Source organism: Perna viridis, chromosome 8 (genome assembly GCF_037379345.1).
Source record: "Perna viridis isolate PV_CMFRI_1.1 ecotype Kerala chromosome 8, ASM3737934v1, whole genome shotgun sequence".
In the NCBI taxonomy this organism is placed as follows: domain Eukaryota; kingdom Metazoa; phylum Mollusca; class Bivalvia; order Mytilida; family Mytilidae; genus Perna; species Perna viridis.
The window spans coordinates 42,136,841-42,154,035 of record NC_142452.1 but is presented as its reverse complement, the minus strand read 5'-3'; the positions used below and the strand labels follow the sequence as shown (position 1 = coordinate 42,154,035).

General features: G+C 33.4%; 1 protein-coding gene across 1 annotated transcript in view; it reads left to right on the top strand.

Moving 5' to 3' along the window:
* LOC148610578 (rho GTPase-activating protein 39-like) overlaps nt 1–17,195 on the top strand; it is a 93,141-nt gene that overhangs the window by 38,501 nt on the left and 37,445 nt on the right. The window contains exons 3-4 of the mRNA XM_088595739.1: nt 8,471–8,609; nt 12,576–12,668. Of these exons, the coding sequence (XP_088451865.1) occupies nt 8,471–8,609; nt 12,576–12,668 (232 nt within the window). The remainder of the gene's footprint in view (nt 1–8,470; nt 8,610–12,575; nt 12,669–17,195) is intronic.

Here is a 17,195-nt window from a genome sequence, read left to right as displayed (position 1 = left end):
AAGGTTATTCTGTTGTGATTTTTTTCTGAGATAATTATATACTTCAGGATATTTTTGAATATTGTTATGTTCCTGAAATAATGATTTGTTTCATGAATTTCGATAAAAAACAAATGAGGCAATTTTAATGACGTGGGTAGAACTCCAGATTGTGTTGAAAATCATCTGTGGTGATTCTTATCGTTTAGTTGTGCCTGGAGTATTGAGGTTATATTATCTTATGATTGTAACCAGCGATTCTTAATCAAATGTGATGCGTAAAAATTTTGGGGTTACTTTTTTTGTTTTCTTCCTTAATTTTAGAAGGACTGGTGTATTTCTGTGTGGAGACTTTCTGCAGGAGAGATTTGTCAGTTCGAAATATTTTTAACCGACAAAAATAGGGTTACTTTTTGGTTTTTTTTTGTTGACGATAGATTTTAAGAGTGATGTGGACACTCTCTATGGAAGAAATCTGTTAGTTTGAAGTAATTTGAACTGAAAAACGGAAATTTGTTTTTAGTAGCTGGAAAAAAAGTTAGATTTTGAAGACTGTAGTTTTAGTGAAAAAGCAAATTAAGTAAAGGTAAAACATCTGAGATAATTATATATAATTTTTTTTAATGAAGCTGATATAAATTTATCAGCAAAGAAGATAACATCATTCGATAGTCACGATAATTTTTTTGTTGCAATGTGAACATCTACAAACAAAGGATTTTGACTTTGAAGAGAAATTTGAGAATATTTGAAGATAATTGAATGAGCTGATGCATTTTGTTATGATTATGTTAGAGATTTAGTAATTTTAGACTATGGCCTTGTCCTGAGAAACAAGGAACTTCAAAAAATAAAGATTGAAGTAGATTATGAAAAACTGAGCCAATTTGATGATTTTGAAAAGCAGGTTGATAATAAGGCAAGAATTCACAAAGTTATTTCCTGGAATTTGAAAAAGAGTCATTAGAAGTTTGAAAATCGGTAACAAGAAATAGTCTGTTGATATGGGAAGAAAGTTGTTAAAACAAATAGATTAGAACATAGATACTTCAGAACTATGGTTTGTTGACGGAGAATTTCGCTTGTTAATCACTAACGATGTGCTGAAAATTGGTTTTGATTCTGACTGAGATGATATTATCAGGGTGAAAGGATGATGTTCTTAGTTTAATTGCACCTCTTTCCAATTTTTGGAATTTCGTCTGCAGGCAGCTTATAGCATTCTGGAGTTTCCTTGAAATATTGGATTTACTAATTAAGACAGCTTGGGAGATTGGAATGGTATACTTATTGAGGTAGAAGGGATGACTTATCAACTTATTTTAGATTATATGAATTTTGACTATATATTTTCAATGTGAGAAAATTATTTGGATATTTGAGAATTTGTGAAGGATTGCATAGTTTTTAGTGAGTGTTGATCGACTTGAAATTGTGCTCAAATTTATTAACACATTTGCAATGGATCCTTCAACAGTCATGCGTTCAAGCATGTCCAACCAGCAAATGTACATGTATATGTTTACCTCAGAAACAGTGGAATATTCAAGTTGTCAGGCTAGCTGCCAGGTGGATTACTATTACAGGTAAGTTTTGTTGTCATTGAGGCATGACTGTCGAAGGTCAATGGTTTGAATTGATACCAATAAGTGTAAGTTGCAGAATAAAGATTGTACTTTGCATTCTTTTTAAAGTATTCATTATTTTTTCTGTCTTTTATTCAGATATTCCAACAACATGAGGTCATTTCTTTTCATTCCTTATGTAGCAACAGCTTTTTAATACTAAAAGAAAATTTTGTCCAATAAGATGTAAAATTGAAACTGGCTTTATCAGTTTGTTTTTTTGGACAAAGGTTATTCTCTTTTTCCTCTCTAGATCTTTAGCTTGTTTTTAGTTCAGACATATTTAAAACCAAATATGGGCATACCCTCTGTGCTTGGTTCAAGGTCATTTCCTTAAAGATGAGAGTCTGTGTCAAGGTCATTAGAATTTTTAAAAATTGAGAATGCTGAACATGACAGAAGGCTTTTCTTTCCTTCTAGATATGATGAAAAGGCCATTGTCAGCAACAGCTCTATATGTTTATGCTAACATGCAATAAAATAGATAGTTGATGAAGTTTCACGCTGTGTAGGAACAATATATTGTATGATAAATATTGATAGTTTATTTACTCAAGTCTTTGAAGCATGATTATATCTCTGTATGAAATGTTGTAATGTTGGGGTGTAAATTTTGCACTATCTACTATTTTTATTCTCAGTGCCAAATGTATTGTACTGTTGAAAATTTGAGATGATTGAAGTTTATGCTATGACTCCTTTAATTAAGAATGCTTAAATTTAAGCTAAAGGTAAAAGTTGAAAGGTTAGTTGGTTGACCTTTTATAACCATGGTTACTTAAGCCTATTACATCTACAGATGTTTGGTCTATCCTAGCTTTGTTGAGATTTGTATTGGATCTTTCATAATATTTACACTAAAAAAATGAAAATTGTAAATGCATTGTAAGTACAGTGTTCAATGATTTTTGAAAATTTTAGGTTTTCGGAAAACCAGAAAGCTTGAAGTCAAATTTATCTTTATAGAAAGGGCAGCATGATAACAGGGTAGGAAACTGACTCAAATTCTAGCCAGTCCTGAATACAATTTTTCAATATACTTACTATATGGCTATATGGAATTTTGCTAAAATTAGCCAGCCCTGCCAAAAAATAGCCAGTCTCAGGCAGGCTACTATTTCTAACTTTGATGATAAATATGTGTAACTTCCTTTCACTGAAATTTCACTTGCTCTGGGTGGTGGGAAATAGGTAGAACTTGCATGTAGTTTATATTGGCAAGTTCGTGATATACCAAGCTACACTTGTTATAATTATGTGTCTTAGAAGTTACCTCATTCCTTTCTCAGAACAAGTATTCCATCAGGTGCATTAGTAGTTTACTAGTGGTAATTTTTCTCAATCATGTTGTACATTTTATCATAGGTACATTGCGGTATTTTGACAGGGGAATGTAGTAAAGCACTTTGTACTGTAGTTTATTGTCTATTATATCATGCTGACTTTATGATGTTGTTATACTAATGGATTCATGGATTGAAAGGGATTCAGGAATTCTGGCAGTGTTGCTGTATTTGCCAGCTGTTACTGAGAAAGATCTGTAGTTCATTGGTTCCAATTTCCATGGGTTTTTTTTATGGTATGGTCAAACCTTTGAATGTAAAAATAAAATTTTCCTTAGAAAATCTAGAAGCTTTACTGAAATCCATAAATAACCAAGGGTTTGTTAAACATAAAAACTTGATAACCACTGATGAAAGTATAATTTTAATACACGTTTTCGTAAGCGTTTGTTCTTCTCTATTTTAGAGGTAAGTTTAAAAAAAAGGGGGGTAGGGGTTTGAGAAAAACTTGTCTGAAGCACACAACTATATTATACTCATTTTACAGATAGGCAGTTTTGACTTGTGAAAACAAGTTTTAAAATCTTTGATTTTGGTGTAGACATGTACAGTAATAGTAGTTCAGGTAGAATTTTTTTTCCCTTGTATTTGACATTTCATTATGGGATATGAACAGGTACGTTGCAGTATTTTGACAGGAGAATGTAGTAAAGTACTTTGTACTGTAGTTTATTGTCTATTATATCATGCTGACTGTATGATGTTGTTATACTAATGGATTCATGGATTGAAAGGGATTCAGGAATTCAGGCAGTGTTGCTGTATTCGCCAGGTGTTAGTTGATTTGTAATAATTGGTGTGTTATGGTGTCTTTCTGATTTAACACAATTTAAGTAATGTTTGACAAACAAAACTCAACTAAGTTCATTTTGAACTTCATGCAATACTAGTTCAGGAGCACTTCTAATTATAGAGGAAAATCTTGTCAAATACTGTGAAAGTACTATTGTTCGTGGGGTATCAATTTTCGTGGTTTTCGTGTGAAGGCCAATCCTTGAAATTTAGTTCCCATCGAATAGGTGATTTCTATTGATGTGTATACTGAAAACCTCAAAACCATGAATTCTAGAATCCATGAACTTGTGTTTTTTCCCTTATCCACGAATATTGGTATCCACGAATTAATGCACTTTCACAGCACATGATATTGGTACATACTACATGTATTAAGTGAATAACAAATTTGAATATTCTTTTGTGCCTTTTTTAGAACATACAATTAGAATATTCCACTGTACATTGTATTTGTCTTCTGACATGTTCTTTGAATTGTTTTTGTCTGTTGCTATGGTTTTGAATAACTTTTAATAACCATGACTGCCAAGTTTAAGAAACATTTTACTAAAGGTTGCCTAGCACACAAGTTTTAAGTTTTTTCAACTTGCCAATACATGCCATAATTGACCTGCTTAGAAAGAAAGTTTTTATAGGCATTTTTTAACATCTCCAAAGGGCAGGTTGCTTTAGTTATCTAGTTGCCCATTTTCAAATTTGTCAGGCAAGCAGGGCTTTTAAAAGTTTCAGGGTTAAATGGCCTTATCAACAAAAGTTGGTTGCTCCCTCGTCATATACTTGAATATATGGTAAAGCAGAAGGTAATAATTGCCACTTTCCACCTTCGTCACCTACCACCTACTTTTGAAAACGTATTTCTTACACTGTGTCACAACCACCCTTATGGTCTCAGGTCAGCTTTCTCACCTTGGTGGTCTCAGGATAGCATTCTCACCTTGATGGTCTCAGGATAGCATTCTCACTTTGGTGGTCTCAGGATAGCATTCTCACCTCAGTGGTCTCAGGATAGCATTCTCACCTGGGTGATCTCAGGATAGCATTCTCATCTCAATCCAGAGTCAGCATGCAGTATTTAAAGGGATAGTGGGACAACTGGTTGGCACCATGTCAGAATGATATGTCTTTGTGGGGCAGCGTGCCTTCCTGCTAGCTGTTGCTTCGGTGAGCTAGCCCAATAAAAATCTGGCTCAGCATGTCAGATTAGTACAAAGCATGGTCTGTTCAGTTGGCCAATCTTTCTCCTACTGAAATGCAAGGAATATCTGCCATAGGACGTTAAACCATAATCAATCAATCTTATAGTGAAGTAACATTTTTATTGTTGAGATCCCTTGATTCACTGGTAAACGCCTACCTACTTTTAACATAATCAAATGTTATGATTTGTTCTGTCTGATATAGTTAGTCTTTATAACATTTTATAATGAATATTTTGATTTGGGGAAATGAATTTCTAGATTAATGGATGCCTTGAGTAAATTTTGATTAAGTTAATGTATTTTAGATGGTAATAAAATACACATCTTTTCTAAAGCCTTGCCTATGAGAATCAAAGATCTTTTATTATTATGGCATTAATGGTGAGAAAAATTGCTTAAAGTACTTGGCAATAGTGTTGGAGGTTGTAGATTAGTGACTGCATGTACTTGTAAGAAAGCCAGGAGTACCAATTCCACCAATATATGTACTTTGAGGATAGGATTTAAATTGACAGAGGTCCACTTGCAAACTTCCTATATGGTTTAAGGCTATGATGAATTTTCAAGTTTCTCTTTGCTTGTATATCTTGTATGTCATATGCCCATTTTATTTTGCAACATACACTATTGTAGATATTCCGCTGGTATTTTACTTAAGGAGGTAGACCTAGGATAAGGGACATGACTCTTGAAATCAGTGATATGTTTGTATCATATTCAATTTCACCAAAGCCTATCAAGCTTTCATTTGAAACAGAATAAAATTAGTCCAAGTTACTTTGATGCTTAAATGAGTTTGGTGTAAAATGCTGAATACAAATGTTCCAATGATATGTAAGAGTTGTGTCCCTTACCCTAGGTCTACCTCCTTAAATAATTCCTCCTGGGTATCTCTTTGGTATATATCATTGTACATGGACTTCTGAATATTCTAATGGTTTTCTCCAATACATGTACTCCTGGTATTTACTGATACTGGTACTTTTTTTTACATCCAAGTGGTATTTATCATTACATGTACATGTACTTGTATCTATCCAGAGCATCCTTCTATAAATATTGCAATTATGTAACATGGGCACTTACTCTAAATCCCCTTTAAAAACCTGAAGAACTATCAAATTCATCATGTGTTCAAATTCACACTGTTCTGAGGTCCAGGATCCTTCAATTTTTAATGCAGGACCATTGAATTTTCATATACGTAGGTCATGGACCTACCATTCTTTTTGAGGACCTCTCATTTAGAAACCAAAAAAAGTCCAGGACCTTTCAGTTTTGAAAGTACATTTGTACCCCTTGTTATTATTTTATTGAACTGTGTTTGCAGGTTCTGAACTTAAACTCTGATGCTGGAAAAACAATTTTTTTATTTCATAATAGAAAGGATAGCTAGGCAATTGAAAATAAATATTAATTTTGTCATGGCTGCCTAACTTAGATTACTAGTTGTTGATGATAAGACTAAACTCCCATTATGGCCATAGACCGATGCTTTGGGTTAATATATAGTTGACGACCATTACTGCAAATTGATTTAATTTCTTTGGGATGTCTTGGCCAGACTTATTTGATGTTTTGCTCATAGTAGACAGAATATAAAGTGCCTCATTTAGAAGACTATAAAACTGTATTTGAATCAATTTTCCATTAATTTTTCTGAAATGACTTGGATATTGACAGATCATTAGATAAGTATGTTTGTCTTGTCATAAATCAAAAGAAACAGTTTCTTAGAGTTTTTATATCCACCTTCCAAGGATGGGGTATACCTGTTTTTATCAGTCTATCGGTCATAAATTTTTGCCTGTCACCATACTGACACAACTTATGTGTAATATCAAGGAATTTAATTTCAGGCTTTGGGGACATAAATTTCTCATTCAATGTGTTTGTATATTTATTTATCATATACCAAATTTGGGGTGCGTGGATACCACTGGTGGGCATTGACTCACAATTTTCTTGCTTGTTTTAGTTTTTGAGGATCGCTAGCTTTATACTACTTTGGTATATTTGTTACTTTGCTGTTCTTTCAATCTAGGTGGTCTCCTATTTTGGCAGCATACATTTCACAGTCTTATGTTATTAGCACTACTTGCCATACTTCGAACCAATGCATTCTCATATTTTGGGTATAGGCTTTGATTTTGATATACCTGCCTACATGGAAAAAATATATACAAATTTCTGTGGATTTTGTTTTTGTTTGCTTATCTATTTCACATCTTGTATGCATATAGAGCAATATTATTTTATTATACTGATAATTCAGAAGAAAGATATCCCTCCCTAAAATAAAAATAACACTTCACCACTCCTGCAAGTTGTATGTGAGTAATTTCTCTAAGCTAATGAGTCTGACAAGAGTTAACCAGCTGGTTATGAATGAGTGTGGTTGAACCTCAGATCAGTCACCCTCGGTGGATACAAACACAAACATGACCAAGAAGCAGAAAAAAACAAGAAACAAAAACACAAACCAAAAAAACATATAAAGAAATTCCAACAGATCATTGTTTTGACTGGCAGATGAAATCGACATTAGTGAAAACAATGATAGGTGCAAAATCAGCTGTTTTATTCATTGAGGGACAGATGTTTATTTCATATTATCTTGTACGCCTCAGGAAATACTGTCTGGTTTTGTATGTTGGGAGAAATTGATATCTAATTAGATTCCATATCTTCAAAGAAGATGACTGCATGTTTTTGGGGAAAAAAGTGATAGTAGAAGATGGGAAAATAAAGAGAATTGGAAGCTCAGCAGAAGTGACAGAATTATGCAATAGTTTTGAACTTCTTGCAATCGTTAAAAGCATTAAATAGTAATTGCGATGTATTTGTCATGTTTTGTTTATTGTGCATTCATTGCACTTTTGCTGTAAAATATCAACCAATAATTAAATAGAATTATTTTTTGTGAGTTTCATGTAATTCCAATGCATAATTCAATTACTTTTTAAGAGGTTATGAAGTTTTTATAGGGAAGTTGTCAGTCATCTGCTTTTATCATGGGCAAATGTTAATTCTGAGTTATATTATTCCATTCAAATGTTTTTTGCATTATGAGAACCTTATGAGCCTGAATTAAGAAGTTCTTACATCTATGTAGAAAGGGAAGAAATGAATGGTTTTGTTGAATAAAAAACTCTCCTGCGATTTTCTTCTGATCAAGTTTTAAAAATTAATAACTTTGTTTGAAAATTCCTGCCATATATAGTTAAAAGAAATTGGTATGGTTGGATTAGAATGAGGCTGGTTTTAACTTTACTTAATTGGCTTTCCAAACCTCACAGAATTTGTGTGAGACTCAAGCATTTTGAAGCTGATTTGGTTCCACTTTCAAGCATTATTCCAAAACTTTGCTAATTACCTGCATTTGGGTTTTGAAAGCGTGATACCCCAACTCTTAAGCTCAGCAACTTCATGGTTTAGAAATGAATGAGCATTGCCTTCTACCTTTCTTTATAATACATGTGTTATCAGAAAGTAATTTTATCCTCATGTTTCTATTTTTCTATTTCAGTAAGAAGACTGATAACAATCAGTGGTGGGAACTGTTTGATCCAAACACCTCCAGGTTCTACTACTACAATGCCTCCAGTCAGAAAACTGTCTGGCATAGGCCAACTAACTGTGATATTATACCCCTTGCCAAGTTACAGGTAAGCCATTATATGTCGTATCATGTCAGCTAACTTTGATATCATATTCCTTGCCAAGAAACAGGTGAGCCAATAGTTGTTGTGTACATAATGTTAGCTAACTGATATCATACTCCTTGCTAAGTTATATGTGAGCCAATAAATGTCATACCTCTGGCATATTCCAAATAACTGTGACATCATACCCCTTGCCAAGTTCAAGGTGAGCCATTTAATGTCGTATCATGTCAGCTAACTTTGATTTCATACCCCTTGCCATGTAACAGGTGAGCCAATAATTGTTGTATACATTATGTCAGCTAACTGATATTATACCCCTTGACAAATTACAGATGAGCCAATAATTGTTGTAAAATCTTAGCTAACTAATATCGTACCCTTTGCCAAGTTACATGCGAGTCAATTGTTTGTTTGCTTGTTTGTTGGGGTTTAACGTCCGAGCAGCAATATTTCAGCTATATTCAGACTATGAACATGAAATTGATGAGAAAATGAACATGAAATGATGATGAAATGAAAAAGGGATGGGACACAAGGACAATGGGGTCGACAAATTTTGATTGCCACTGGAAATAGGGAGAGGTGGGTAGGGTCGGGCAATTTAGCCTCCTGTGGCGGAGCCCTATGGTTCCTACTCCGGGAGAATACCACAGTAGGGTTCTTTAACGTGTGAGGAATGTGACATCTTTCCCAACACAGTGCATCACTATGGTTTGCGGTCAGGTTTTCCGTATTATAGCCTCACCCCAGCATGTAACACGCCAGGGGTACCCCATTCCACCACCTGGGGCACACATCCCAGTTGCTCTTTGGGCAGAGCGCCCTAGCCCCCGACTACGGTTCTGAGCACTATTTAGTCGCCTTTAACGACAAGCTTAGCGCTACTGCAGGTCTATTCTTTTGACACCCGGACCTGCACGGGGCCATGCGAGTCAATAAATATCATATCATACCTCTGACATAGGCCAAATAACTGTGATAATATACCCCTTGCCAAGTTTCAGGTGAGCCAATAAATGTTGTATCAAGTCAGCTAACTGTGATATCATATCCCTTGTCAAGTTACAGGTGAGCTAATAAATGTCATATCATACCTCAGACATGGGCCAACATACTATGACATCATACCCCTTGCCAAATTACAGATGAATCAATAAATGTGGTATTATACCCATGACCAAGTTTAAGGTGACTTGAATAATGTCATATTACCCCATAGGCATAGGCATACTTCCCCTTGCCAAGTTACCGGTGGCTCAATTAATGCCTTCTTGTTGTTGACCTTCCAATTGGATTTCTGCTTCCTCTGTTGGTCTTCTGTAAGGTATCTAGTGTCCAGCATCAGTTAGGCTCCTTCACAGTAGGTAGCCCTACAATGCACCTTCCTGGTGGGTGTCCACAGGGCATGGGCCATATTCCAAGTATCATTAAGGCTGTAAATATGTGTGTTGTGGTCTGTTAAGTGTGCCATTGAAGGCCCAATCACCTCTGACTTCAGCACTTAGGGTTTGTGTTTGTTAGACCTTACCTTGAAGGACAGGATAGACTTTACCTGTCCTAGACTTCATTTAGTATCATGGTTTTCTCCATCCCCATCAATTAAGCATGAGATCCCAGGTGAAGTCAGGGTTGTGTCCAAGATCCCAATCAATTCAACCTTAGATACTAGATCCCAGTTGAAAGGCATTGCCACAGGGAAGGGATTAAGTCTTGGTAGTGCAGAGGCTTTGTCCTGGCAAGGTAAGATTTACTCACTCTACTTCTTTCCCACATACAAATAGGCTAGCCAATGGCAGCAGTAGATCTACAATTTTGTTCTCTGCCACACTAGATTCATTTCACAACCTTGTAATGAAACACCACCGTCCCACTTCAAATATATGTTATATCATACCTCAGACATAGACTTACTTTCAGTGAAAGTTACAGGGGGTCAATAAATGGAGAAAGAGAGAGACAGAGAGAGAGAGAGAGAGAGAGAGTATTCTTCTGACAGACATAGGCCTACCAAATGTTGTATTATGGTGGCTTGTTTGTGTATATCATACTGATTCTCAGATGATAACATTCTATGGAAATCCATGGAAGATTTCCATTTTGCCATGGAAAGCAAATCTAAGAGATGGTAAGATTGCTATCTCTAGCCTTCTTACATGCATTGAAAACCAAAGGGGTATAGAAAATTGCTAAAAAAATATAAAAAAGATAAATGATCCAGTGAGGTTACTTTTTTTTATATGAATCTTGACCTTTTTTAAAATTATGAAAATGTGTTAAAAAATGTAGTAAAAATAACATTTAGGGGACAGTTGTGCTGTTGTGGCTAAGGGTTAAGATATTGAAGGGAAAAAAGTAACCAAAGTAATTGCTGCATAATTAAAACTCCTACAGGATGTGTATTATTCTTAAAACACATTTTTTTTTTGTATACAAAAAAATTCGAATTGCAAGAAAAAGTTATTTGCAGATTACCAGTACATGTAGATTGCTAAAGGTGAACTATATAGCCCAGCACCATCAAGAGATTGTTAAAGGTGAAATATCTAGCCCAGCACTCTCAAGAGATTGTTAAAGGTGAAATATCTAGCCCAGTACCCTCAAGAGATTGTTAAAGGTGAAATATCTAGCCCAGCACCCTCATGAAAGATGAAGCTTGTTATAAAGAAAAGTTGAAATTACTCATCCAGATTTTTCTTAGTTTTTGTAATGATATGCATGATTGAGTTACTCCCCTTTGACTACAAATCTGTGATTTCATTTATAATTGATGTTTTTTTGAGATTATTGGCACAGGTTGCCCTTTTAAAACAGGAAATGGAGACAAAAACCTATTAATTATGTCAGATAAAATCAATAAATAGGTCATTAGATTCATTGTGAGTCATCACTCAGGTTATGGTGATTTTTGTACTTCAACGATTTTTGTTTGCATTTTACCTTAGCATTTCCAGTTTGTTGACAAATACATACACGATTACCTTTATGTAATCTTTTTGCAAATGATAATACGGAAATTTAAGTGGGGTACGAGGACAGGAAGTCTATTCAGATCTTGACTGTTTATACTTTAGATTTATCAGAAAATTGAAATAATTATTTGATTTTGTAGAAGGTTATTTTAACATAAAAATGGGACTCACATTTCATTATCAATGAGACAATTTGAATTTTTAACAATCAACTTTAAATCTTTGTCCCCTAGCTACCAAAATGTTTGCTGTACCTCATAATTTTAATATCGGCAATAAATGCATACTTGATCTGAAATGATTTAGAAAATTATATCATTTGTGAGAGATAAAGCAGTGACAAGTTTCATAAGCACCTGTCCAATGGCACATAAAAGGAAGAGGATTAGGTTTCTGTTATGGAATAAGATGAGTCCAGCTTTGTGTTGCTGTTACGTTTTTGTAAATATCTTATTACATTTTATTTATGTACAGATTTAGCCTTTTTTGCAGAAAAGCTAAGTTTATTTAGTAATTTGGCTATGAAAGGAATACTTCCTGTTAAAACTTATGGATTTTGGCAATGTGCATATATTTAGATTTAATATGAATTTGACAAAATATTGGATAAAATGAATATTTTTTTAGCTGAAAACTCATAAAGTAAATCATATATTTAAACAAATTGAAGTTGTTTCTTTTTACTCTTTTTTAAAACTTTTTTTTGGGGGGTGGGCAAAAATTTATAAGTGTATTTGCATTTTTTATGGGGAAGATTAAAATTGTATGTGTATTTATTTAAAAAGCTTTTCTAGTACTTCTGAGTAACCTATACATACCTTTTGATAAATTGTCCAAAAGTAAAGTGCTTCTCATTTTTCTATTTTAAGATTGATTGATTGATTGGCAGATGTTTCATGCATTTCAGGATGAGAATATTTGATCAATATAGCAAACCCTGTTAAATTAAAGTTTTTATACCAGTATGCAATGCAATAAAATCTTTTTTTGATTTCAGACCCTGAAACAGAATACCGAAGTGAGGAATGATGAGTTGGATAGACTCTCTCAAAAGCGAGAAATTGCCACACAAACACCAGTCCCACAGACAGTAAGTACTTGTGTCCTAACAAATGTAACAGGGAGTAACCCATGACAACTTTCAGCTAGCAATAGGATTTGTAAGTCTTGTTCTAGTTTCATTTTCTTTTCTGGAATTTCCTAAAGAAGAACGTATTGAAATTTGAAAATTGATCTGCGTTTTACTGTTTACTTCTTGGATCTCAAAATGTTGTATTTCAATGTAAAATCTATATTTTATGCTTTTATTAAAATTTATATCTTGTAGAACTAGATATTTGTCATTTTTTATGATTATTTTTACAAGAAAAGATGTTTTGCTTTAAATATTGATCTCAACACTATGTAAATTAGTAAATAACAAATCTCCATGCATTTGAATGGTGTACAAGGATCCATTCTCATTAAACCGCTGAGTCACATGACGAGACTAACACACCCTGTGTTATAAAAAACAAAGTTGTTGACTTTAGTTGTTAATTACAGATCAAAGAGGGTTTGAACTTATTATGTTAAAAGGGAGGTAATTCAATGTCATCATTTTTTCAAAAGATCTATGAGATTTTTCAAGTATGAAGTATTCAGGAAATTTTGCAACTCTGAAATTTTATTAATAAAGGCATATAGATACTTTAAAGTATCCTTTTTAGTTTGGCCAATCATTGTTAGATAGGAAAATGTACTTCAAATCATGTAACCTTGACAATTTTATTATTTTTTCTTTAATGTACTTTATCGCTTGTGGGTAAATACTTGAAAGTTGCTATAATTTACAATCTGTTATAGATCATGTCAATTTTTTGTATATAAGCCTCACATGAGAAAACTCAGAACCCCTTTTTGATATTGGACTTTGCACAAATTTAATTTTTTACAATCAGTGTGGATTATGCCACAATTTTTGTATGAAAGTCGTTTTTGATATTTGGTTAATGTGTTAATGGTAGTACAAAAATTGCATTAGCCGCACTACGACATAAATAAAGGCATAGACATTGTTGTGGCTAATGTCCATTGTTTTTTAATAGGCGATCCTCAAAATTTAATTAGCTGCGTTCAATCTCAATTAGCATTTGGCTACGTGGCTACCTTCTATCGCTAACATCGGTCTTGTTCATGAATTTGTATCCATTAATCAGAGGTTAACTACAGGTCTTCATTTTAAGCTGAAAAAAAATTAGTCTTAAAAGAAATAAATTGCAAATAAAGAATGAATAATGAATATTTAAAAACAAGTATGTGGTAAAATTACTAATTTTTGGAGAAATAAGTCTATTAATTGTCCCATCCACTGCAAGAGCAAACAATTTATAGATCAACACAGTACCATTGTACACAATTGTAGGAAATGTAGTGTTAATTTATACATCAATTTATCTAATTGAGCATCTCACTAATTCTGTTTTCCACCGTATGTACTGTGTACTACATACTACATATATGTAATAGTTGTACAACTTTATGCATTATTTACAAAGTATAAAATTGAATTATTGTTGGAGGTTGATGGATTATGTATGTTAAAAACAAGACTGAAATTTATTATGATTCATATCGTTAACTATTTGGGCGTTTGTTGTCTTATTGGTATGACAATTTTCTAATTTATGGATGCTCCTTGCTTGCTTGGTTTAAAGATAGTTATCTCAAATGTTTTGTGGGTTTTTTTCGGCATGGAAAAGACATTAATAAAATGTCTAATATGAAAGATCTAAGTTTGGTAACCCTGTTATTGTTTACTGTTGTTTGTCAGTTTATTCACGGTACTAATATGACTTGCTTCAAAACTCTTAAGACCACAATCATGGTAACAAAGTGATAAACACATAACCAACATTTCTTGCAACTTATAGGTGGCATCTATTAAAAAATGTGACAAAACTAGTCCTATTAGAATGGAAATAAATCATGGAAATTCCATTTTAGCATTGTTTTACCACTGGCTGGCCATTGAATTTCCATGATTTATTTCTTAAGTAAAGGGATGATTCAGCTTTTGCTGAAATAAAACCTGTGTCTTTTGTTTGGATTGTTGCCATTGTCCAATGGACATTTTGTCCAAATCATTATTTTCTTGTTTACTGAACAAATAAGTCCCTAATCTTCTTATTCTAAAGTCTCTCTCTCTCTCTCTCTCCCTCTCTTTCTCTCTCTCTCCAATTGTATATCTTTCAAAATATCAGACTCTAGATGTTCAAAAGTCTCCTCAAATGTCCAAATGTCCATCTTGAAATGTTCATATGTGTATCTCTCACAATGTCTAAATGTCTACCTATCCAAATGACCAATTGTCTCCAAATGTCTGAATCTCCAAAAAATTGTCTCTTGCTTCATTTGTCTGCCCTATCAAAGTTTTCTACAGATAGTACTTTATATGGATTAAATACCTTTTGGTGATATGAAATACTTGAAGTTGAAAAGTTTTAGGTGTACTATGAAAAAACTTGTATTGGTACTTAGGTGGAAAATATTTGCCATTTGAGAAATGTAATATCATTCTTATTATAAAATATTATGAAATATTTATGATGAAATTTCATATCTTCATGATATAACATTTATCATATATTTTATCCTGATGGGTCAAATGTTAGCCAGTGGGTCTCCAAATTTAAATGCTGACTGTCTTACCTTCCTGTATGACAAGTAATAGTCTAAAATCAGTCCCCCTGTTTGTCCCCCCCTTGCCTTAACATGTTGGGTGCATATAAAGTTAAACCTTTGCCTGTAACTTGTTAAGAACTGCTCATGGGGATTATTTGAAATTTGGTATGTAAACTTTGCTTGATGGGTTGTACAGTGGGAGGGACTTTTTTGTCCGGTTAGCTTGAAATTTGGTATGCTACTTCATGAGAGATTGTACAGTATATTTAAGGGACTTTCAGTCATGTCTCATGTCCTTCTCTTTTTTCTTCAATTTGAATGTTAGTGTTGCATAATTTTGTCATAATTTGAACTCGAGAAACCTTCAAACATATGGTTTGAAATTTGGTATGATACTGGTTCCTGGATGATGGGGTGTATCATTTGTATGACTTTATTCTCTGTCAGACCTCGACTTCCTGTTTACAAACATAGTTTAATGTTAGGGTTGGAAATTTTAAGGACTCTTTTCTTCAAATGTATATGAAGTATGGTAATTTTAGACAAGTCTGTTTGTTAATACACTGAACGAATACCCTAGTTTGCCGCATGTATAACTTAATTTGGATTATCTCCCTATGAAGACACTGAAAAATATCATTCATGCTTCATACATATCTACATAATAATGTTACCAGACCTTCATATAAAGTTTCAACAAATTGCTGAGAACAAATTAGATCTTTTTAGTTACAAGATATATTACAGGCAAATGGAAAAGATCATGGACAGATCCAAGATTCAGGTTAGGGGGTATGTTAAGTAATTGTGAAGCTGAGCTAGGCTTGATTCTGTTTTTTTTTTTTAAAGGACTTACTAAGGGTAAAATTTGTGTTAAATAATTCATCTTTTCCGAGGAGGGGGAAGGTGCATGGACAGATATCCCCTTGCCTAAATGTCCCGCTCCCTCTGAATCTACCACTGGTGATACTGTACTTCCCAAAGTGAAAGTGATTAAATTGTGGACTTGTACAACCTTCCATAATGGCTGACGATAATGACATATAAGCATTACCATTCAAGGATAGTTTCAGGCATTTAATAAGCTCATTGTGAAGTCAAAAGTTCATTGATAATTCATATTTTTGATGTTTATCATTTTGACCAATGTTTTATATGGACAGACAAAAGGAATTTTTGTTTTAACATGCTTAGGTGCACAGACTCTAGGCTTGGTTTACTTAAAAAAACTATTGAGGAGAATAGATGTATGCTATTTAAACTAATGCAGTGTTATGTCATATTTTGACAATGTATCCAATTTTCTACATTTTCTACATTAGACATTAAAAATATAGCACCCAAAAATAACAACAACAAATATATCTAATTTCCAGGGAAGACTTATTGAATTATCTCTTTTTGTATAAAAATGGTATTTCCATAAGAAATTTTCCTCATTCTTGTCAAATTAATACCTTCCTTTTCAAAAAAAGTTTTTAAATTTAACAAAATACCTAAAATATTTTTATCATAAAAATGCACAACAACTTGTGGAAATGTGATAAAATACTGGTTTGACATGTAGCTGTGTCAAAAAATTATCTGTTTTTTGGTGTTTTGATTTATGGCTAAATGTGGGACAGGTATCTTTTTACATGTTTTTATTTAGTTATTCCTACAGTTTCTTTCTGATCAGGAGAACATGAAAAAATCATGTTCATATGGCCTATATAGATCTATTGTCTAGAACTACCTGTCAAATTTACAATGTATAATGTATCTACTGGAATAAATTGATGAGGAAACCAGTTCAGTTGTAGGAAGGAGTGTGGTAGTTTTATCAGGCAGATGTTCAGGGCAGCAGGTATTAATTTAGGTTGATCAGTGACTGATTGGTTTGTTGTCTTGTAATATTTTGACAAGTTCTTTCCCTTGAGGGGTAGAGATGAGTATTATGTGTTACATATTCTGT